Source organism: Balaenoptera musculus, chromosome 2, assembly GCF_009873245.2.
Source record: "Balaenoptera musculus isolate JJ_BM4_2016_0621 chromosome 2, mBalMus1.pri.v3, whole genome shotgun sequence".
In the NCBI taxonomy this organism is placed as follows: Eukaryota; Metazoa; Chordata; class Mammalia; order Artiodactyla; family Balaenopteridae; genus Balaenoptera; species Balaenoptera musculus.
This window is the reverse complement of record NC_045786.1, coordinates 39,729,395-39,746,433: the sequence shown is the minus strand read 5'-3', so window position 1 is coordinate 39,746,433 and position 17,039 is coordinate 39,729,395. Positions and strand designations below refer to the sequence as shown.

Sequence of the window (17,039 nt, the reverse complement as noted above, 5' to 3'; positions counted from 1 at the left end):
AAATCATCCCTCTAATTAGACGGGCTTTTGAAATTGGTAACCTTATTGTGTTACGGTGGAATTACAAATTTTCATCCTGTTTTATATTCCCTATGAAAATTTCATTTCCTTGGGAATACAGATCGCATTCTCTTCATCCTTGCACATAGTCAGGGAATTGTATTGAATCCTGTCCCCAGCACATGGACCTTCTCAATGGCTAGGGGATTTGGCACAAGGGGAAATAAACCAGCATGGGCAAGTTTAGCAAATGTACAAAGTGGATCACTCATCCTAAGGCTGTATAAAGGCTCTAACACTGACTTGTTGCTGGAGAATCTCAAGGTCTTGAACACATCACCAAGGCTTAACTATAAAACGGAGGCCAATAATATCTGACCTGGAAGATTTCAGAAGACCCTCCTCCTTCCCCAGTAGAGCACTAAGAGGCTGGTGAAAAAGTGCAAAGCCCCACAATCAGCATGTGTAAAATGAGCATGTCTCCTTCAGCTGGTTTTGGTGTGAGGGCTTACATGATCAAGCAGGGAGCTCCAGGAGACAGGAGAATCAGATGGGATTCAAGAGCAGAGTTATTCATCCACTGATTCTCTGCTGCTACCATTCTGGTTGTCACCTCTGTCACCATTAGGTGTAGTTGGAACACATAAGATCTGCCCTAGATCTTAACTGGGGAGCCTGTTGAAGGGATCCCGATGCTTGGCCCTGCAGGGCATGGAAGCCCCTCCGCAAAAGTGATGCCTGTTCAGGCTCCTCTTGGTCTGGCCTAATCCACTTCCTGCCTAACTCTGAATTCCCATTCTGACTTCATTCATTCTTTCATGCATTTGTTCATATTTTTATAGGGTGTCTGCCAAGTTCTAGGTCCTGTGCCGGGCACGGAGAACTGCAGAGTGAAGAGGAAGGTGCACTCCTGGCCCTCTGGATCAGTAAGATCAGAGCACCAATCTCTTCCACCCCATTCTTCCTGTATCAGCATTCCACCTCCCCTCCAAATCAAAACATCTGAAAACATTTCTATTCTGGAATCCCAACCTCCTCTTCTTCAGGACTTTCTATAATTCCAGATTTGAGCCCTAAACTCTTAGCGTTGTCTGATATTCTGAGAAAGATATAATGGTACCAAAACCCCACCCTTGTCAAAGATGGGGCATAGTCTTAAGAAGCGAGAACAAATCGCTCTGGCACTCACTCTGGTGCAGAGATGTTTGTTTTCTCTCTGTAAATATGTAACAGGAAATTATGCAGTTCACCTTTGTACATCATTTTCATATCACCTGTGCATGAGTCAGATGGCACCTCTTTGTTTTAAAAAATTAAAAAGAAAAGAATAGAAGGAGGAGTTTATCTCCACCTCCCCCTCTGCCCTCCTATACACACCCTGGAATCTACACTGGGCAGATGAGCGCACACACACACACACACACACACACACACGCCTGAATTATCTGCATTTAGCTGTGTTAGGTACCAGAAATCAGCAAACTCCTAGGCCCAACAGATTTCAGTAATGTATGGTAGCCGAGAGGTGCAAACCTATCTCGGGTGTCAGCTTGCAGAGAGAATCCTTCAGCGTTCTTGCTATCTAATAAATCACTGCATTCCTCCAGTCTCAGCCGGTGTACCAAACAAAAAAAATCTTTCATAAATCACCTGAACATGGACTTAGCGCTAAGATTCATGAGCAAGACCATATAAACACAGACCAGAAGAACAGGCAAGTACTGATGACCCAGTATTTCTATTTAAGTTGAAACCTTGTGAAGGAAATTTTCCAGAGGTGGTCAACATAAAGACACTGCTCCTTTGGGGCAGCTACACGATCCCAGTTTATTTTCCAGTGGTCAGGAGGTCCTTCTCTCTGACCCAAGAATTACATGTGGAAATAAGATTATCCCTGAGGTTCTCCTGCCTTGGGTGTGAAGGGGACTAAGGAAAATAAACAATAGTTTATTCAGTAAGTAGTGTATTCCAGGCTCTTTACACAGATCAACTTGCTTAACATCAAAAATAACCTGATTGAGAGACCATGTTTGTCCTCATTTGAAAAACGGGGAAATTAAATAGAGGTTTCAGGAAAGCACATTGAGGTCCCATGGCTGTTAATGGCAGTGTTAGGATGTGAACATAGGTAACATTGGGCCCAAATACAGAACTCCCTTGCCACCTTGATGTCTTCCAATACGGATAATAAGACTTCACAGTTTATTACTGATATGACCTCAGGCAAGTCTACTTCTGCCTTTTGTTTTACAGAAGGTGAGGGAGGGGGAGGGTTTGTGTACACATGAGGACCTTGTGAGCACCTGTACTGAACATGAAGATATGACACAAGCTGCTCTTTGAATATGCAGAGTATAATATCTACCCACCATGAGTGGATATGCAGTTCTCTGATGGTGTATTGTGTTTTTACTGCAATAGCTATCCGTTTTTGTTTTTGTTTTTTTTAAAAGTTTTTGGCTGCACCCCATGGCATGTGGGATCTTAGTTCCCTGACCAGGGATCGAACCCACGCTTCCTGCATTGGAAGGCAGAGTCTTAACCACTGGACTGCCGGGGAAGTCCCAGCTATCCTTTTTTTATTTTATACTTCCTTGGGACCAAAGACACACATTTTCAAGCCAGCTGGCCTCTGCTTATACCTGGCTTAGAACTCATGAAAAGGGAACTGCGGATACCTGGTATGTGAACATTTTCCCACCTCACTCTCCCTTCCTTGAATTCCAATCTGCCCTGTAGCCCACAGAGATGAGATGGATTTACTCCTTGTAGCTGTCCCAGGTACAAAAAGCAACGGTTCACAACTGCTCAAGTCAGGGCACAGCAGGATCGTTTGGAGATGTAATCTTTTTTTTCTTCTCTCTTTTAAATCAAAATCAAGAAATATTAACTGCACTCCTTGAAGCAAGCTTAAAGTTGAGTTTGCACACATTCTGGTCAGATATTGTTTCCCAGCACCCTGGTAAAGCCAGTGGAGACCAGATTGGTATAATCAAACATCTGCCTCACACAGAAAAACAATGATCCAACCCTTGCTTTTATCAACACCAACATAAATCTGAGCTCAGCCAGACAGGCCAGCAAACCCCATTACGCAGAGTGCAGAAGCAATTAAACGGTGCCAGCTCCAGCTAGACTCAAGAAATCTATGACCCATGGGCCCTTAGTAACCACACCGATGCCTCTCTTGGAAATGACTGGAAAAAAAATTGGTCTAGATGCGAAAGAAAGACTCCACTTTGATATTTCCTGGCAGGTCTGCCCTGCCCATCAGTCTGTGCCTACTGCTACATCATTCTCCTTTTTCCATATCTAGGGATGTTGGACTGGGCAGGTAGCTAGAGAAACTGCCCAGTTTTCTGCAGACTTTCTACCTTCGCTACTGTTTGGTCTACTTTGCTTCATAGTCTCATGATGGTCTATCATCTGCCATCTTTTGGTTGTACCATGAACTCGTCCATTTTTAGCCACAAAAGGAATTTCTCAAATATTCCATTTTTCTCCAGGTTATGGCTAAAATAAAGTGTCTTGAGTGATCCCTTATAACATCTGGGCAATGTTGTTTAGGCAAAGCCATCAAGAGCATCCAGACAGAGTTGATTTACAGATGCCAACCCCAAACCCCCAGCCTCCTGACCCACCGTGCTCAGGCCAAAAAGACATATATCTAGGTCCTTTGATTCACAATATGATCATTCATTCTGTACAAAGAAGATGAAGATGAGGGAAATGGCTGCCATGCCTCTCAACCTCCAAAACATTGCCCCACCCTCTCCTTCTACACCATCCAAACTCCTTACCCATTCAAAGACCCCAAAGTAAATCTCCCATATATTTGAGGCATCTGCCTCCCAATCAACTTGCAGAAGTTATCCTATCTCTGTATACAGGTTGCACCCATATTTCTCCTTTTGGGAATAAATGCCACTCATGCCCACCCGTCCTTTCCCTGGCAATAATAACATTGTCAGAACCACTCTCTGATCCATGGGAAGATGATTCCCAAATACAAAGGGGAGCAAAATAAGACACCTATTAATATAAAGTAGACACTTTTATAGAGGTAAAATTGAACGTGATATCTCCTCTCACAATCAAAAAGCTTTTCCTAAGGCCCACCTGTACCTCTCTCCAAAGTTGGCAATGAGAACCTGCTTCCTTCCCTCATCTTTCCTACGTCATTTGGATAATTCTGCTCAGCATTACGTTAACCATTTTTGCTACTTTATGTTGGGTTCTGACTTCTTATCAAGATCTACCTTTGAAAACAAGCCTATAAGCTCATCAAATAATGTTAAAGAATAAAATGTGTCGTGGGTGAGGCTGGATAGGGAACTGAGTTGAAAGATGTTAAAACGTAGCACCAAGTTGAGCTTGTCCATATATATATGTGTGTGTGTATGTGTGTGTGTGTGTATGTATCTGTTTGCATGAAGAATGAGTATTGATGGAAGTAAGAACACAGTGCATATGTCATTGCAATGTAGGGATACAGTCAAGTATCCCTATCCAGGTGGAAGGGAGGAGTGAGCTATCCAGAGAATAATTGACAGGTATGTTGAGATGCAGGAGTGGCCAAAGGATACGCATCAAGTGTATATCTGGGCACAGATGTGTATATGTGTGCTCCGGAGTAACAGGGTTAATGGACAATGACAAAGACATGTGAGAAGGCACTAGCTCTGGCACGGATTGCTGCATCTGGAGAAGCCACCTCACCCTGTAGTAATCGGTGCTGTAGACATCTCTGGACATGCCGAAGTCTCCGATCTTCACCAGAAGGTTGGCTCCAACCAGGCAGTTCCTGGTGGCCAGGTCCCGGTGCACGAAATGCTGGGAGGCCAGGTACACCATGCCAGAGGCAATCTGACTGGCAATGTGGAGCATTTGGGAGAGCCCCAGCTCTCCTTTTGCCTGGCGTGGCTGCCCGTCCACAAGGATCATTGCGTCTGGCCCATGGGCCCTGTGGGGGGTATAGGGGGAGAAGAGAGGGGGCAGAGAGAATTAAGGAGATCAAGGGGAAATGTCTTCTTGAGTTCCTGTTCTCTGGAATGCACCACAGAAATGAATGAAATCTCTTCTCAGTCTACTTATGGACTCTTTCTATCTACCCAAAATTATATTCTGTGAGTATGGATATGGTCAAACTCTACAACCAGATTCCCAACTAAGATGACAGCAGACATGCTTTAACGAATCAGGGAATGAACCTACTCTTTTGAATATGTTATGGTTATCCAGGGGCTTCCCAGGTTCTTGATGTCTACTACAGAATAATTAATAAAACAATTAACTCTTACACAGCCCTTACTATGTTCCACACACTGCTCTAAGTATCTTAAATGTTATATATTAATTCATTCTTCCCACCCCAATTTTGAAGATAAGGAAACTGAGGCACGAAATGATCAGATCACTTGGTCAACGTCACAGAGGTCCCACAGTGGCCACATGGGTGACATGTGGCTCTGGAAGAGAGTTTTAAACGTTAAGCTTCCAGAGGGCTTGTTAAATACAATTCCTGGGCCCCTACGATTCTGATTGGCTAGGCAGAACTCATTCATTTGCATTTCCCAGTGCCGATGCTTCCAGGGCTGATACAGTCCATCTTTTGGGTAGCAACGCTCTTCAGTCTACCTCCTAACCTCTCCACCACACTGTCTAGGATTGGGTAACTTCTGTTAATGGCAAGATGGGATGAAGAGACCCTGTGACCCTGAGGCAGAGACCTGGGGAGCCACAGCACCTGGTCCATCCCAAATCATGGCCCAGATTTGTTATCCTAACACCTTGCCCTGTCATATCAGTCACTTTTAGTGTTCATTCTTTTCTCTAGAAAGCCCAGTCAGCTGTAACCACACCCAGGGCCCTTATTTATGAAGTTGTGAGCCAAGGAGCCCTGGTGTACAATGAGACCTCAGCCTGTTTTACTGCTTCTCCAGTTTCCACTGAAAGGTACCGTTAAATATAACACGTTCATTTTATCATCTCCTGTGGGCTCTGCCTACCTCATGCCTCCAAAGGAGAACTACCACATCAGCTCACAAGGAAGAGGGCTCAGCAGACAAGCCACATTCCCACTTGCCAGGAGAGTACACTGCAGCCTACCCCTAAAACGCACCAACTGGGAGATGCAAGAGCGGGAAGGGCCTTCTGTTCTCTTTTCCTTTTTCTTCGTGTTCCCTTAGAGCGGGCATGACAGTGGTACGGAGTGGCACTCAGGACCTCTCTTTAGCCTTGCTGGTGGCACGTGGGGCTGAAGGTACAACTGAATCTATGGGGAGGGCTTGATGGAAAATGGACCATGTCCCTCTGACCTCAGGGTAATGGAAGCACAGGAAGAGGAAGATCCCGAGTCCTGAGAAAGAATGCTGTCCGTATTAGAAACTACCATGGTTCACAGTTCTGATAAAATAATAATTGTAATACCTTTAATCGTAACTACCATTGACTGAACACCTAGCTACATGGGAAACTTGTCCAGGCCTTATACAAATATAGTCATTGAATACTCATAACAACAAACATGTGAAGCAGTTATGAATAGTCTCATTTTCCAGGAGAGAGAATGAAGGGTTAGTAACTTGCTCCAGGTTACATCACTAAGACATATTCAGAATATGAACCCAAGTCTGTCTTATGCTAAGGACTCAATTCTTCAGGAAAGGAGTACATTTCACTGTGAAACCAAGTTCAGGAAGTTTAGAAAAGCCTACAGATACTTTCCAATTCCTCTAGGGCCAATTTTGGAAACCTGCTACCAACCCTGCTTTCCATTCCCTCCTCAAAACCCCACAGTACTCAATTGAATGTCCCACTTCAAGGAGATGCTCATCAAGTTTTGGGGAGTGTGCTAGAGTTTACCATAACCCACATCTGAGCTCTGGAAATCTCATTCTCAGCAGTGGAACCACACCCTAAAAGCGTCCAGGGCCCGAGTGTTCAATGTGCTTCCTGGGACCCTGGATTCCACAGACCCTCACACATGCCTGCTTCTTCCACATCTGGGCACTACTTGGAGGTAACAGGTATGAGAGGCAGAGAAGTGCTACCTCTGCTCTATCAGTGAGATGCTAACTTCTCTACATTTCACATCTCCCCAAACCCCACTGTAACTCCATCCAGAACTTCTGCTTGGGGTCTCAGTCTCTTAAAAGTTCCATCAGGAGCCCCTCAAAATCCAGATGATCTTGCTCCAGGCTTGTGGAAACCCTTCTTACAAAAAATCCAATCCTTCTAGAACAGTGCTAGCCAACAGGACTTTCTATTAATGGACATGTTCTATACCGCACTGCCCAATATGGTAGCCACTAGCCACATGTGGCTATTGAGTACTTGAAGTGTGGCTAGTGAGACAGAGGAATTTTTAAATTTTATTTAAATGTATTTATCGTAAATTTAAATTTAAATAGCCATATATGGTTACTATACTGGATAGCCCAGTTCTAAATTTATCTGGGGGAAAATCTGCCCTTGGATTCAAACATCTCCGTCTCCCAGTGAGTTTGTAACCTTGTACCGTCTTATTCATCATCAAAAAGTCTCTGACAAAAAGGTTTTCAGGAGGTGTGGAAGGTGCTAGCCTCACTTTGCTAGTGAGAACATAAGGCGCAGAGTCAGAAAGCTATTCACGGCAACAGGGGAAGGGCTGGCCCTAGAATCTTAAAGCTGGAAGTGGCAGGTCCTCTGATCTCCCTCCTTGGACCCATTTCAGACACTGCCTTTGTTCTTAGTCTACCTTAGAATCAGGAAGAAGAGTACAGGTTACTTTTCATAGCATCCTCAACTTCCCCCCCTAGAAATCAGGGGCAAAGGCCTATATCCAACTGCTCAGGAGGTAATGTAGAAGAATGAAAGGTTGTTTTCATTTCTAATCTCCAGACTGAAGTGTTCAGAGGAGCGATAGGGCTGCCGGCTCCCAAGAGAACCCCAGGGGTTCGGTGGGGGTTAGGGGCGGGGATGGACATCCTCGCTTACCTGAGAAACTTGTTCAGATCTCCATGCTTCATGTACTCAAAGACCATGATGAGGGGGTCCCCATCGCCACACACCCCGTAGAACTTGACAATGTGCTCATGCTGCAGGTTGGTGAGCAGTTCAGCTTCCCTCTGGAAATCCTTCCTGGCCGCCAGGGTGGGATCCTTCAGGGCCTGGAAACAACACGGGACACTGGTTTTTAGCAGCTAGAGGGCAGGGGTTTGTCTGTTCCCCTCCTGGGAAGAAAGCTGGTGCCCATAATAAAGACAATGCTGATTCCCAACAAGTAAGATCCTAATCGGCCTTTAAAGACCATGAGGCTAAATCACAATAGCCAGACGTGACTCCTGCTTCCTTCAGCATTTTGAACCTTGTAGAAACAGAAACCAATTTTTTGATACCCATCCCATCCGACAGCCAGTTATTTCAAACTTTGTTCATCTCAGAGCCCTAGGCTTCCTCAGAGATCAGTGTGAATGGCGGAGGAAGGGAGCTGGGAGGTGGAAGGACTGACAAAGGCCCGTGCCCCCAAGATTTCCCCAAAGAAATGGTCTCACAGCTAAAATAAACAGTGGGGGAACCACTGCCCCAATTGCTTTATCTTTGTAAATTAGCCTATGTTCACAGCCCATCTGAAATCAGGCTGACAATGTAATTAAGTTTCCTTGCTCTTTCTATTTCTTGATTTTAGATTATGAAAAAGTGTATATTTGCAGAGAAACATGAACACTTTGGCTTCTAGAAGGCACCTGTGTCCTCCTTTACAGGGCTGAAGGAAGTATTGGGGTGTAACTGGGACTACAGCTGTGGGAACAGCGGTTAATGGGCCGAAGGCTTAGGACCCACCCAGGACCAGGACCTGGTAAAGTATCACAAAGTCCCAGGGTAGGATGGGATGGTGGGCATCTGGTGGCCACAGAAATGTCACAACTTGGCCCCTGTGGGAGTGGGAGACCCGGTGTGAGGGAGGAGCACCAGACCAAGCCACTTGCCCTGGGACCCAGGAAGATAAATGGAAGAGCAATGGTTAAAAGGGGTGTCAGTGAAGGTGGACTTTGTAGAGCAGAAGGGGAGGGTGAGACCAGACCACCTGCAAGGGTCCTTGAACAGGACCTTGAATAGATCCCAGCAATGACCAACACAGCCATGTTGGTCATGGTGAATGATGAACTGTGAAGGGGAGGGTCATTTCTACAGGAGGAGCAGCCTGGATAGTTGAGCTCACATATGTCTTCAGCCTGAGGTCAGAAGGCAAATGGAGCCAAACATCCACTTGCTTCAAATGACACAGTTTAGTAACCTCAAAAGACAAGACACGAGGCAATGAAGGAATGGGTGTGAAGTTTACACATCATTTTCAGGGTAGTGAAAATCTAGACGTGATTGGTTTGCATTCCCTCTGCCAAGTATCAGGCCTTTTCTGGTTATTTAGGCAGACTAAGCTCCCCTGTAAATTATGCTACTCTTGAGAAGCTTCCCTAGCCAGAGATCTTCCTCTTGCCACTGCAATCCCCATTAGCTGAAATCCACAGGGCTGCCTTGGCTTACAGCACTGCAGGAATGTGAATGTGCAAAAATTGTATCTAAGGGGCCCATCAAACCTCCATCAGTCATTAGCATACATTAGAGATGGTGGACTCATAGCTTTGAAAGGGCCCTAGATATCATGTTTCCACCTGTTCATTTCTGGTGTTGGAAAAACTGAGGCTCAGCCCTGTCTGGGGATCAGGACACATTCATACAACTTAAATGACAGAAGCTAGAGTTTAATTATACCACAGTAATCTCTTGGCTGGGTTTCTTGGTGTCACCAAGTTCAATGGCAATGCCTCTAGAGCCATGGTGTCTCAGCCAGCGATCAAGGCCCACTCCAACTTCAACAAGCACCACCTTTCATTCTTTTCAAAATTTGGAGGTTTCACCAAAAAAGTGTTGGATTAAATGATTCTACTCTTGACCAAAATGTTGGAAGCTGTCTAATACAGTTTTCCCATCTTACAGGTGAGAAACCTGAGGTCCAGAACAGGGAAATGATTTGCCAAAGATCATGTAAGAAGTAATAGCTTGAGTGTGGAGCCCAGGATACATTCCTGTCCAGCATACCTGCTTGAATTAATTTATCAGATGAATTAGTCACTGGTCAGGTCCTCAGGGGAATGGTGGGCAAGGAAGTTAAAAGATGTGAAAGGGCAGAGGAGAGGGTCAGGAGAGGTGAGGAGTGTGGGCAGTCAGCAGAATGGCTGGGCCCAGCAAGGATACCAGGCCTAGAGGGCAGGCCAAGGCCAGAAGGACAGTGGGAGGGCCACTGGTCCATTACTGATTTTTACCAGCTCTGATCTCATGTGCTTTCCGCTTCATCTCTGGCTGCCTTCTCAGAAAATCTACCCGATAATAAAGGCATAGGCTGCCGTGTGTCCACATCCAACCAGAACAAAGATGTCTGCAAAGCCTTCTTTCTGTGGGTGGAAAAGGGCAGAGACTCACGGTGAGAGGGAGCCTCTCTCGGTGGCCCAGCTCCTCAGCTTCATGGGCCGGGGCATGGGTATAGGATGACTGCCAGTGATTTATTTATTTTCATGAAGAATAAAAAGGAAAGGAAAAAAAAAAAAAAGGAACCCAGCATGGGTGGGATGAGAATACAGAGATTTATGTGAACACTGGATTTATGAGAGGGAAAAGTAGATCAAATTTGGGGCCAGCCGAATGGCCTCTCTCCATCTCTGTAAATCATTCTCTCGCACAGTCCGGCTGCCAGTGGCAGCCGTTGGATATTTCCATTCTCAGCTCTCGAGCAGTCCCAGCCATCATTCCCAGGGCTGGCACCCTACTCTGCAGAGCAGATAGGAGTTCAGTTCCTCATTTGGGAGATGGGGCACAAAGCAACTGCTGTCTCTTTTGGTCTTTCCACACCTCTTCTCCTGCCCATTCTCTCTCTACCTTTATGATGGGCTTTCCAGCTCTTGGGTTAAACCTGAAGTTCCTATGTAATTGGCAAGGGGTCTATTGTGGCAACTGGGGTCCAGAGCTGCAAGTGGCCCAGGTCCCCAGGGATCGATGCAATTGAGACAGAGATCAGGAAAAGAATCTTGAGAAGGAAAATCAGCCCAGAGACTCTTGTGCACCTCTCAGCGGAGTCCATGCTCAACATCTTTGGAGCCGGGAAACTTCAAAATGGGTCACCAGCCAGTGGCATGGGATGGAATGGGTGCTCCTCACCGCTGCCAACTGTTGGTGCAGGAAGACAGGGCTTGCCAAGGAGTCTCTAAGCCAGGGAGGTTGTGTCCAGGCCCTTCCAGTGGTATCCATAGAGCAAAGAGGAGATCTGGAATTTTCCCTTCTCATCTCCTTCTTTTTCCCCCAAAGTCTGAAGACTTTGCCCTTTCTAGTCTCCCCTTTATGTACATCAGGTCTCATGTCCACTCCCAACCCTGGGTTTCAGTGGGGCTGTTTAATTGGATGGGGGAGAAGCAGTCTAGATGGCAAGAACATTCAAATTTCTCAACAGCTGCCATCTCCTTCAGAGGCACTTCACATCATCATTTCCAGTCTAGGGGTTTTGCTGCTTTCCATTTTCCTTTTCTTTTATTGGGGCGGAGATATTTCAGTGGATGTTCAGCTTCAGATTTTACTAATATACTAAAACCCATTTCAGTACATGTGCAGAGATACACACATCCATAAACACTAGAGCTTAGTTTTACTTATTTTTTGAATTTTAAATAAGTGGAATCATACATATAGTGCTATATATATATAAAATATATGTATATTTCTATATCTGTCTTTTTTCATTCAACACTGTGTTTTTGAGGTTTTTCCAAGTTGTTGCATGCAGCTGTAGTTCATTCATTTTCCTTGTTGAAAAGTTTCTCACTGAATGAATATACCACATTTATTTATCCAAGCTGCTACTGATGGACGCTGGGGTTGTTTGCAGCTTTTGGCTGTTGTAAAGAATGCTTATGAACATTCTTAAACACATCTCTTCATGGAAAGATAGATAAAGATAGATAGATAGATAGACAGACAGACAGATAGATACATAGCTGTCAGGTCTAGACCTAGAGTGCAAGTGCTGGGTCACACAGAGGCCAATGTTCTAAAATACCAAGCTGTTTTTCAAAATAATTAGACCACTTTATATTTCCACCAGAGTATGAAAGTGGCAATTGCTCCATATCCTTGTCAGCACTTGGTTTTGTCATTGCTATTTAGCCATTCTGCTTGGTATACAGTGGTATCTCATTATGGTTCAATTTGCATATTTCTGATGATTAATTAGGCTGGACACCTTTCTCATAGTCTTATCGGCTATTTGTCTGTCAGAGGAGACTCTTGAACAAGTGTATTATTTGTCAAATAACTTTTTAAAAGTTGCACCACCTATTTTAAAATATCATGAATTACATGCTTTTAATGTCACTCTTACACTACACATATATACAAATTACACTCTGTCTTGTCCTGCTCTGCATTTGTTTCATGGGTATTCTCGTGTCTCCCCAACAGACTGCAAGTGTCTTCAGAACAGAGGCTGGGATTTCGGCTCTTTGTTTCCACCATAGCAACTGCTGGGCAAAAAAATCTTGCTTTAAGAACCACAACTGTGGGAAAACTTAATTTGGGGTTATACTTGGATGTGTTCTCTGGAAGTCCATAATTACCCTGCATCAACTTGAGAACAAACTCAAGAGGAAGAAGCCTGCAAAAAGGAATACAATCTAAAGAGGATGAGAAGGAGGAAACACTATTTCTTGGCTGTTCTCCAGAGAAGACAAGCATCTCCTCCAGAGGTTGGTCGCTGGGAGGATCCATTGGGAGGCAAATGGTATAAAATCCCAGAACTTTCATCTTCTCAAGGTTCCCAGACCAAAAAGGAGGAAAGGAAACCCTTTTAAAGGGGTGACAACAGAAACACATTTTCTGCATTACCCAATCTGGGTACTGCCCCTTAACGTCAGACCACTCAGCGGGAAACGTTTCCCAGGGTTTAGGCCATCATTTCATTTTCTGCTCAAAGCACAAAAATATTCAGTTCATCCACCAGTCCCCAGATGGATGCTGGAACACACAGTAGATTAGTGTCATCCTATAAATTAAAATTTTTAGGGCAGGGTAGATTCTAAGTTTAGGGACAAAATTAGAAAGCTTTCCACATCCCTGGTCCAAACTGTTTAAAGACACCCTCACTCATCTGACCATCCCATGTCTATGGAGACACACTGAGCAAGTTTACTCACAGCATATCCAGCAATAATAAGCATTAGCCTTTTATGGGGCAATATGCTAGTTCCTTATGTATTTTCTAGAGCAGAGGTCAATAGACAATGCCCACTTCCGAAAAAAAAAAAGAAAAAGTATTAGAAGACAGCCACCACCGCCATTCATTTATGTATGGTTTAGGCTGCTTTCCCACTACATGGGTAGGGTTGAGTAGCTGTAAGGAAGAGTGTATGGTCCTCAAAACCTAAAATTTTTACTATCTGGCCTCGTATAGAAGAAGTTTGGCAACCCCTGTTCTAGACGGTCAATGCAAGCTCAGCAGGTCACATGTCGTGTGTCTAAGCACATTGGATAATATCAACATCAAGAATAATGATGTTGATAAAAACAAATAGCAATGAGTCTTTACTAAGCATTTACTGTGTCCCAAGCAGTGTACTAAACATTTTTCATATGTTATGTAATTTAATCACCAAAATTTTAAAGAGGAGATATTATATCTCCTATTATACAGAGAAGGAAACTGAGGCTCAGAGAGGTTAAGCGTCTTGCACAGGGTCACAGAGCTAATCAGTGATGGCCAGGCACCCACCCAGCTCTCTGATTCCTACCCTATGCCTGTAGCCTGCATCCATGGAGGGCACTTACCCTCTGCAGACACAACAAACTGTGAATACAGAGACCCCAGAGTCTCAGAAATATGCAACTGCCATCCAGAGGTGGCTCGGTCATGAGCGCTCAGTGCTAAGGATGGACCTTTTGAGGCCCAGGTGAGAGTCCTCGTGGGGAAGGAGGTATCTCCTGCTCCCAGCCCAGAACATCGCGCAGAATTCACGCTGGCCTCAGAGGCCTGCTCCCTACACCCACTCCCACAGAGGCCACTCCACACCCCAGACCTGTGGGTGCCTCAGCAAGGCTACTTGAGTCTTGTCTGTGCCAGTCGTGTTCAAAGACGTGTCTAACACTGACTGAGAGAAGCTGCTCCCTGCTGGAGGAGGGTAACTGGTAGTAGCAAAGTTCCTTTTCTCCTGCCCCAAGCAATTCGGCTCCAACTGCAAATCTGCAGGGCTGGCTCAGCAATACCAAAGCCCTGTGGTTAACGGACCCATCTAAGCAGCTACCAGAAGGCAGGAACCCTCAGGCATGCTGCCCCTTGGGGGCTGAACCTGGATCCCACGGGCTACCTAAGAATGTCCTCCAGCCTCACTCGCTGTCCTCCCTGTGCTCAGCACCTGACCCCCCAGCCCATCTCCTATCCCCAGGGACGTCTGCTGACTTGAGCAGTGGCTCCCAGGGCCTCTGTGAGCTACCCGCCCCTCATGAAGTTGTACTCCCGTGAAATGGTCAAATGACTTTCTGGGCACGGGCAGCACATCCTGCAAAGTCACTGAGGTGGGAGGAGGGCCAGCTGGGGACAGCGGTGAGCCCAGGGCCTCCAGAATAAAACCAGGGCCCATCAAAGGCATAACTTGTCCCTCCGGCTGCACCACGGGCACATCCCCCTTATGTGCTACAGCTCTTGACCTCCGAAGCCAAAGGAAGTTGATTTGGGTCCTAAGGAAACTTCATTGACCTTGGAGCAAGGGCATCTGATTACGTTAGTTTATACCATCTTGATTGCATCTGATAACATTGGTTGATACCATCTTCCAGAATGGAGTGAGTCTCTCTTTCCCTCCCACCTGACCCCAGCCACTCCTCTTCCTTCCTGGGGCCCACATGCCTCTGAGAATTACCTTCACGGCCACGAGCATCTTGTCCTTGGTGGGGCTGAGGTTGTAGCACTCGGCCAGGAAGACCTTTCCAAAGGCTCCCTCGCCCAGTTCTCGCTTCAACACGATGTCTCTCCTTTTAATGTGCTGCACATCTGCAGGAGGGGACAGAGGACAGCAGCCAAGTCAGTCCCAGGCACTTGTCCTCCTTGGAGGCGCAGGGGGACAGGGGAGCACAGGAGTCTAGAGCAGGGAGTTCTGCTTTTGAGTCCACGGCAGGGACAGGCAAGCTCTAGCACCTTACCTTGGGTGTGAAAACAGGCATCACGTGGTGGTTTGAGAGTCCCACCCAGAATGAAATCTCAGCTCTGTCCCCGACTAGCCCCACACCTCTCTAAACCAGAGTCAGTAATTGTTAACACCCAGGATTCCGGCATAATCAGCTATAGTTGCTGGAGAGAGTATACAGCAGTCTCAACAATTACTGTGCATGGGAATCCCCTGGGCATCGTGCACGTCCTGATTCAAGTGGCTCTGAGAATCTGCATCGCTAATAAACTCTCAGGGGATGTCTGTGGGCTGTGGGTCCATGGACTGCACTGAGTAGTCAAGAATCGAGTATGAACCTTGGTTCCCTCTCCCTGCTAGTTTTTGAGCTTCGGGAAGTTATTTCATCCCAGAGCCTCAGTTTCCTCATCTGTAAAATGGAATTAACACCAATACCTTACTCTCTGAATTCTTGGGAAGATTAAATGAGATAATTCATATGACAGTTTGGCCCTGTGCCTTCCCCCTCGACACACATGTGCACACACACACACACACACACACACACGGACACACGGACACACGGACACACATACACACACGGACACACCACACTGGCTCTTGTTATAACATAATGACTACAGTGCTCCTAGCACAGTGTCCGGTTCGTGATAGAGACCACTAAGTGGGAGTTACAGTTATCTGGGGGAAGCCTCTACTTGACAAGTCCCTCTCCTGTGAGAGAGAAAAAACAATGAAATCACAAAATCAAGTCCAGAGACCTCCCCAGAACCAGGCTCCGTGCAAAGAGAAGGGCTACCGCGGCCTTGGCTAATTTAGCAACCTAATTAAAGTCTGCCTGCCAGGAGAAAGCAAAGATGTGACCTCAACCCTCCCACCTATTTGGAAAGAATGCTTCGAAGGAATTGTACAAGAAGTGGGCTGGTGAGGAGGGGAGTGAGCCGGAGATTACTCACCGACCTTTCCATTAATCGTTCAACAGGCAGAAGCCCATTAAATACCTGTATTCACATTATGAAGAGCATCGCAGAGCCAGGAAAGAGGGTTGTCTCAAATGACCTTGTCAAAAAAATAAAAGTTGAAGACAGAGGACCATGGCAGACTGTCCCCAAGAGCAAGAGAACACATTACAGGGACAGAGGGGTGTGACTGCAGGGCCGTGGTTAGTGTTTTGGTTGGCTGGGGGATTCTTCTCATAATAGACTACACAAATCTTGTTTTTTTTCTATCAGAATTATTGGTAGCCCTGCCGTGTCCCAGATGACCTGCCGGCCAGGATCTGTGGGCGGAAGCATTTACAGACCATTATTCTCTCTTCCCAGCAAGACAGACCTGCAGGCTCCCAGGCCACGTGGCTGCCAGGGAGCTGCCACTTGCTGCAGGGCTTCGCCCCCATCTTTACAACAAGGGAATTAGAAATCGGTTCCCTTTTCACACCCTCTGCTGCTCTGCCCTAGCCCTCTGAGGAATGGTATTTGTTGGCCTTGAAGGGGAGGCTAAGGGTCTCGCACCGACAGAAAATGGGATGTCAGGACCTCTCCAGGGAGGCCACCTGCTCATCACTGCACAGTCATTCCCAGGTGACTACTGATGGGTTCCTGCGAGATGAGCATTCTGACGCAGCCTCAGTGGAGATGGGATGGCAGATTTATAGGGCCATGCCCGCGCCTCTGAGCCCGCTGGGTTCAGTCAGGGATAGAAAGTCAAGGGCACCTGGCTCAGGACCTGGATCCTCCCCCACTATGGGCTGGCCCACCTCACAAAACATCTGGAGTCTCAGTTTCCTTATCTGTAAAATGGGTGTGGGAGGATAATACAAGTTCTACTTACCTGCTACAA

At 46.1% G+C, this 17,039-nt stretch overlaps 1 protein-coding gene across 1 annotated transcript in view; it reads right to left on the bottom strand.

Moving 5' to 3' along the window:
- Positions 1 to 17,039, bottom strand: part of NTRK3 (neurotrophic receptor tyrosine kinase 3) — a 369,430-nt gene that overhangs the window by 36,823 nt on the left and 315,568 nt on the right. The window contains exons 13-15 of the mRNA XM_036844028.1: positions 14,937 to 15,067; positions 7,978 to 8,150; positions 4,720 to 4,963 (exon numbers count right to left, since the gene is read on the bottom strand). Of these exons, the coding sequence (XP_036699923.1) occupies positions 4,720 to 4,963; positions 7,978 to 8,150; positions 14,937 to 15,067 (548 nt within the window). The remainder of the gene's footprint in view (positions 1 to 4,719; positions 4,964 to 7,977; positions 8,151 to 14,936; positions 15,068 to 17,039) is intronic.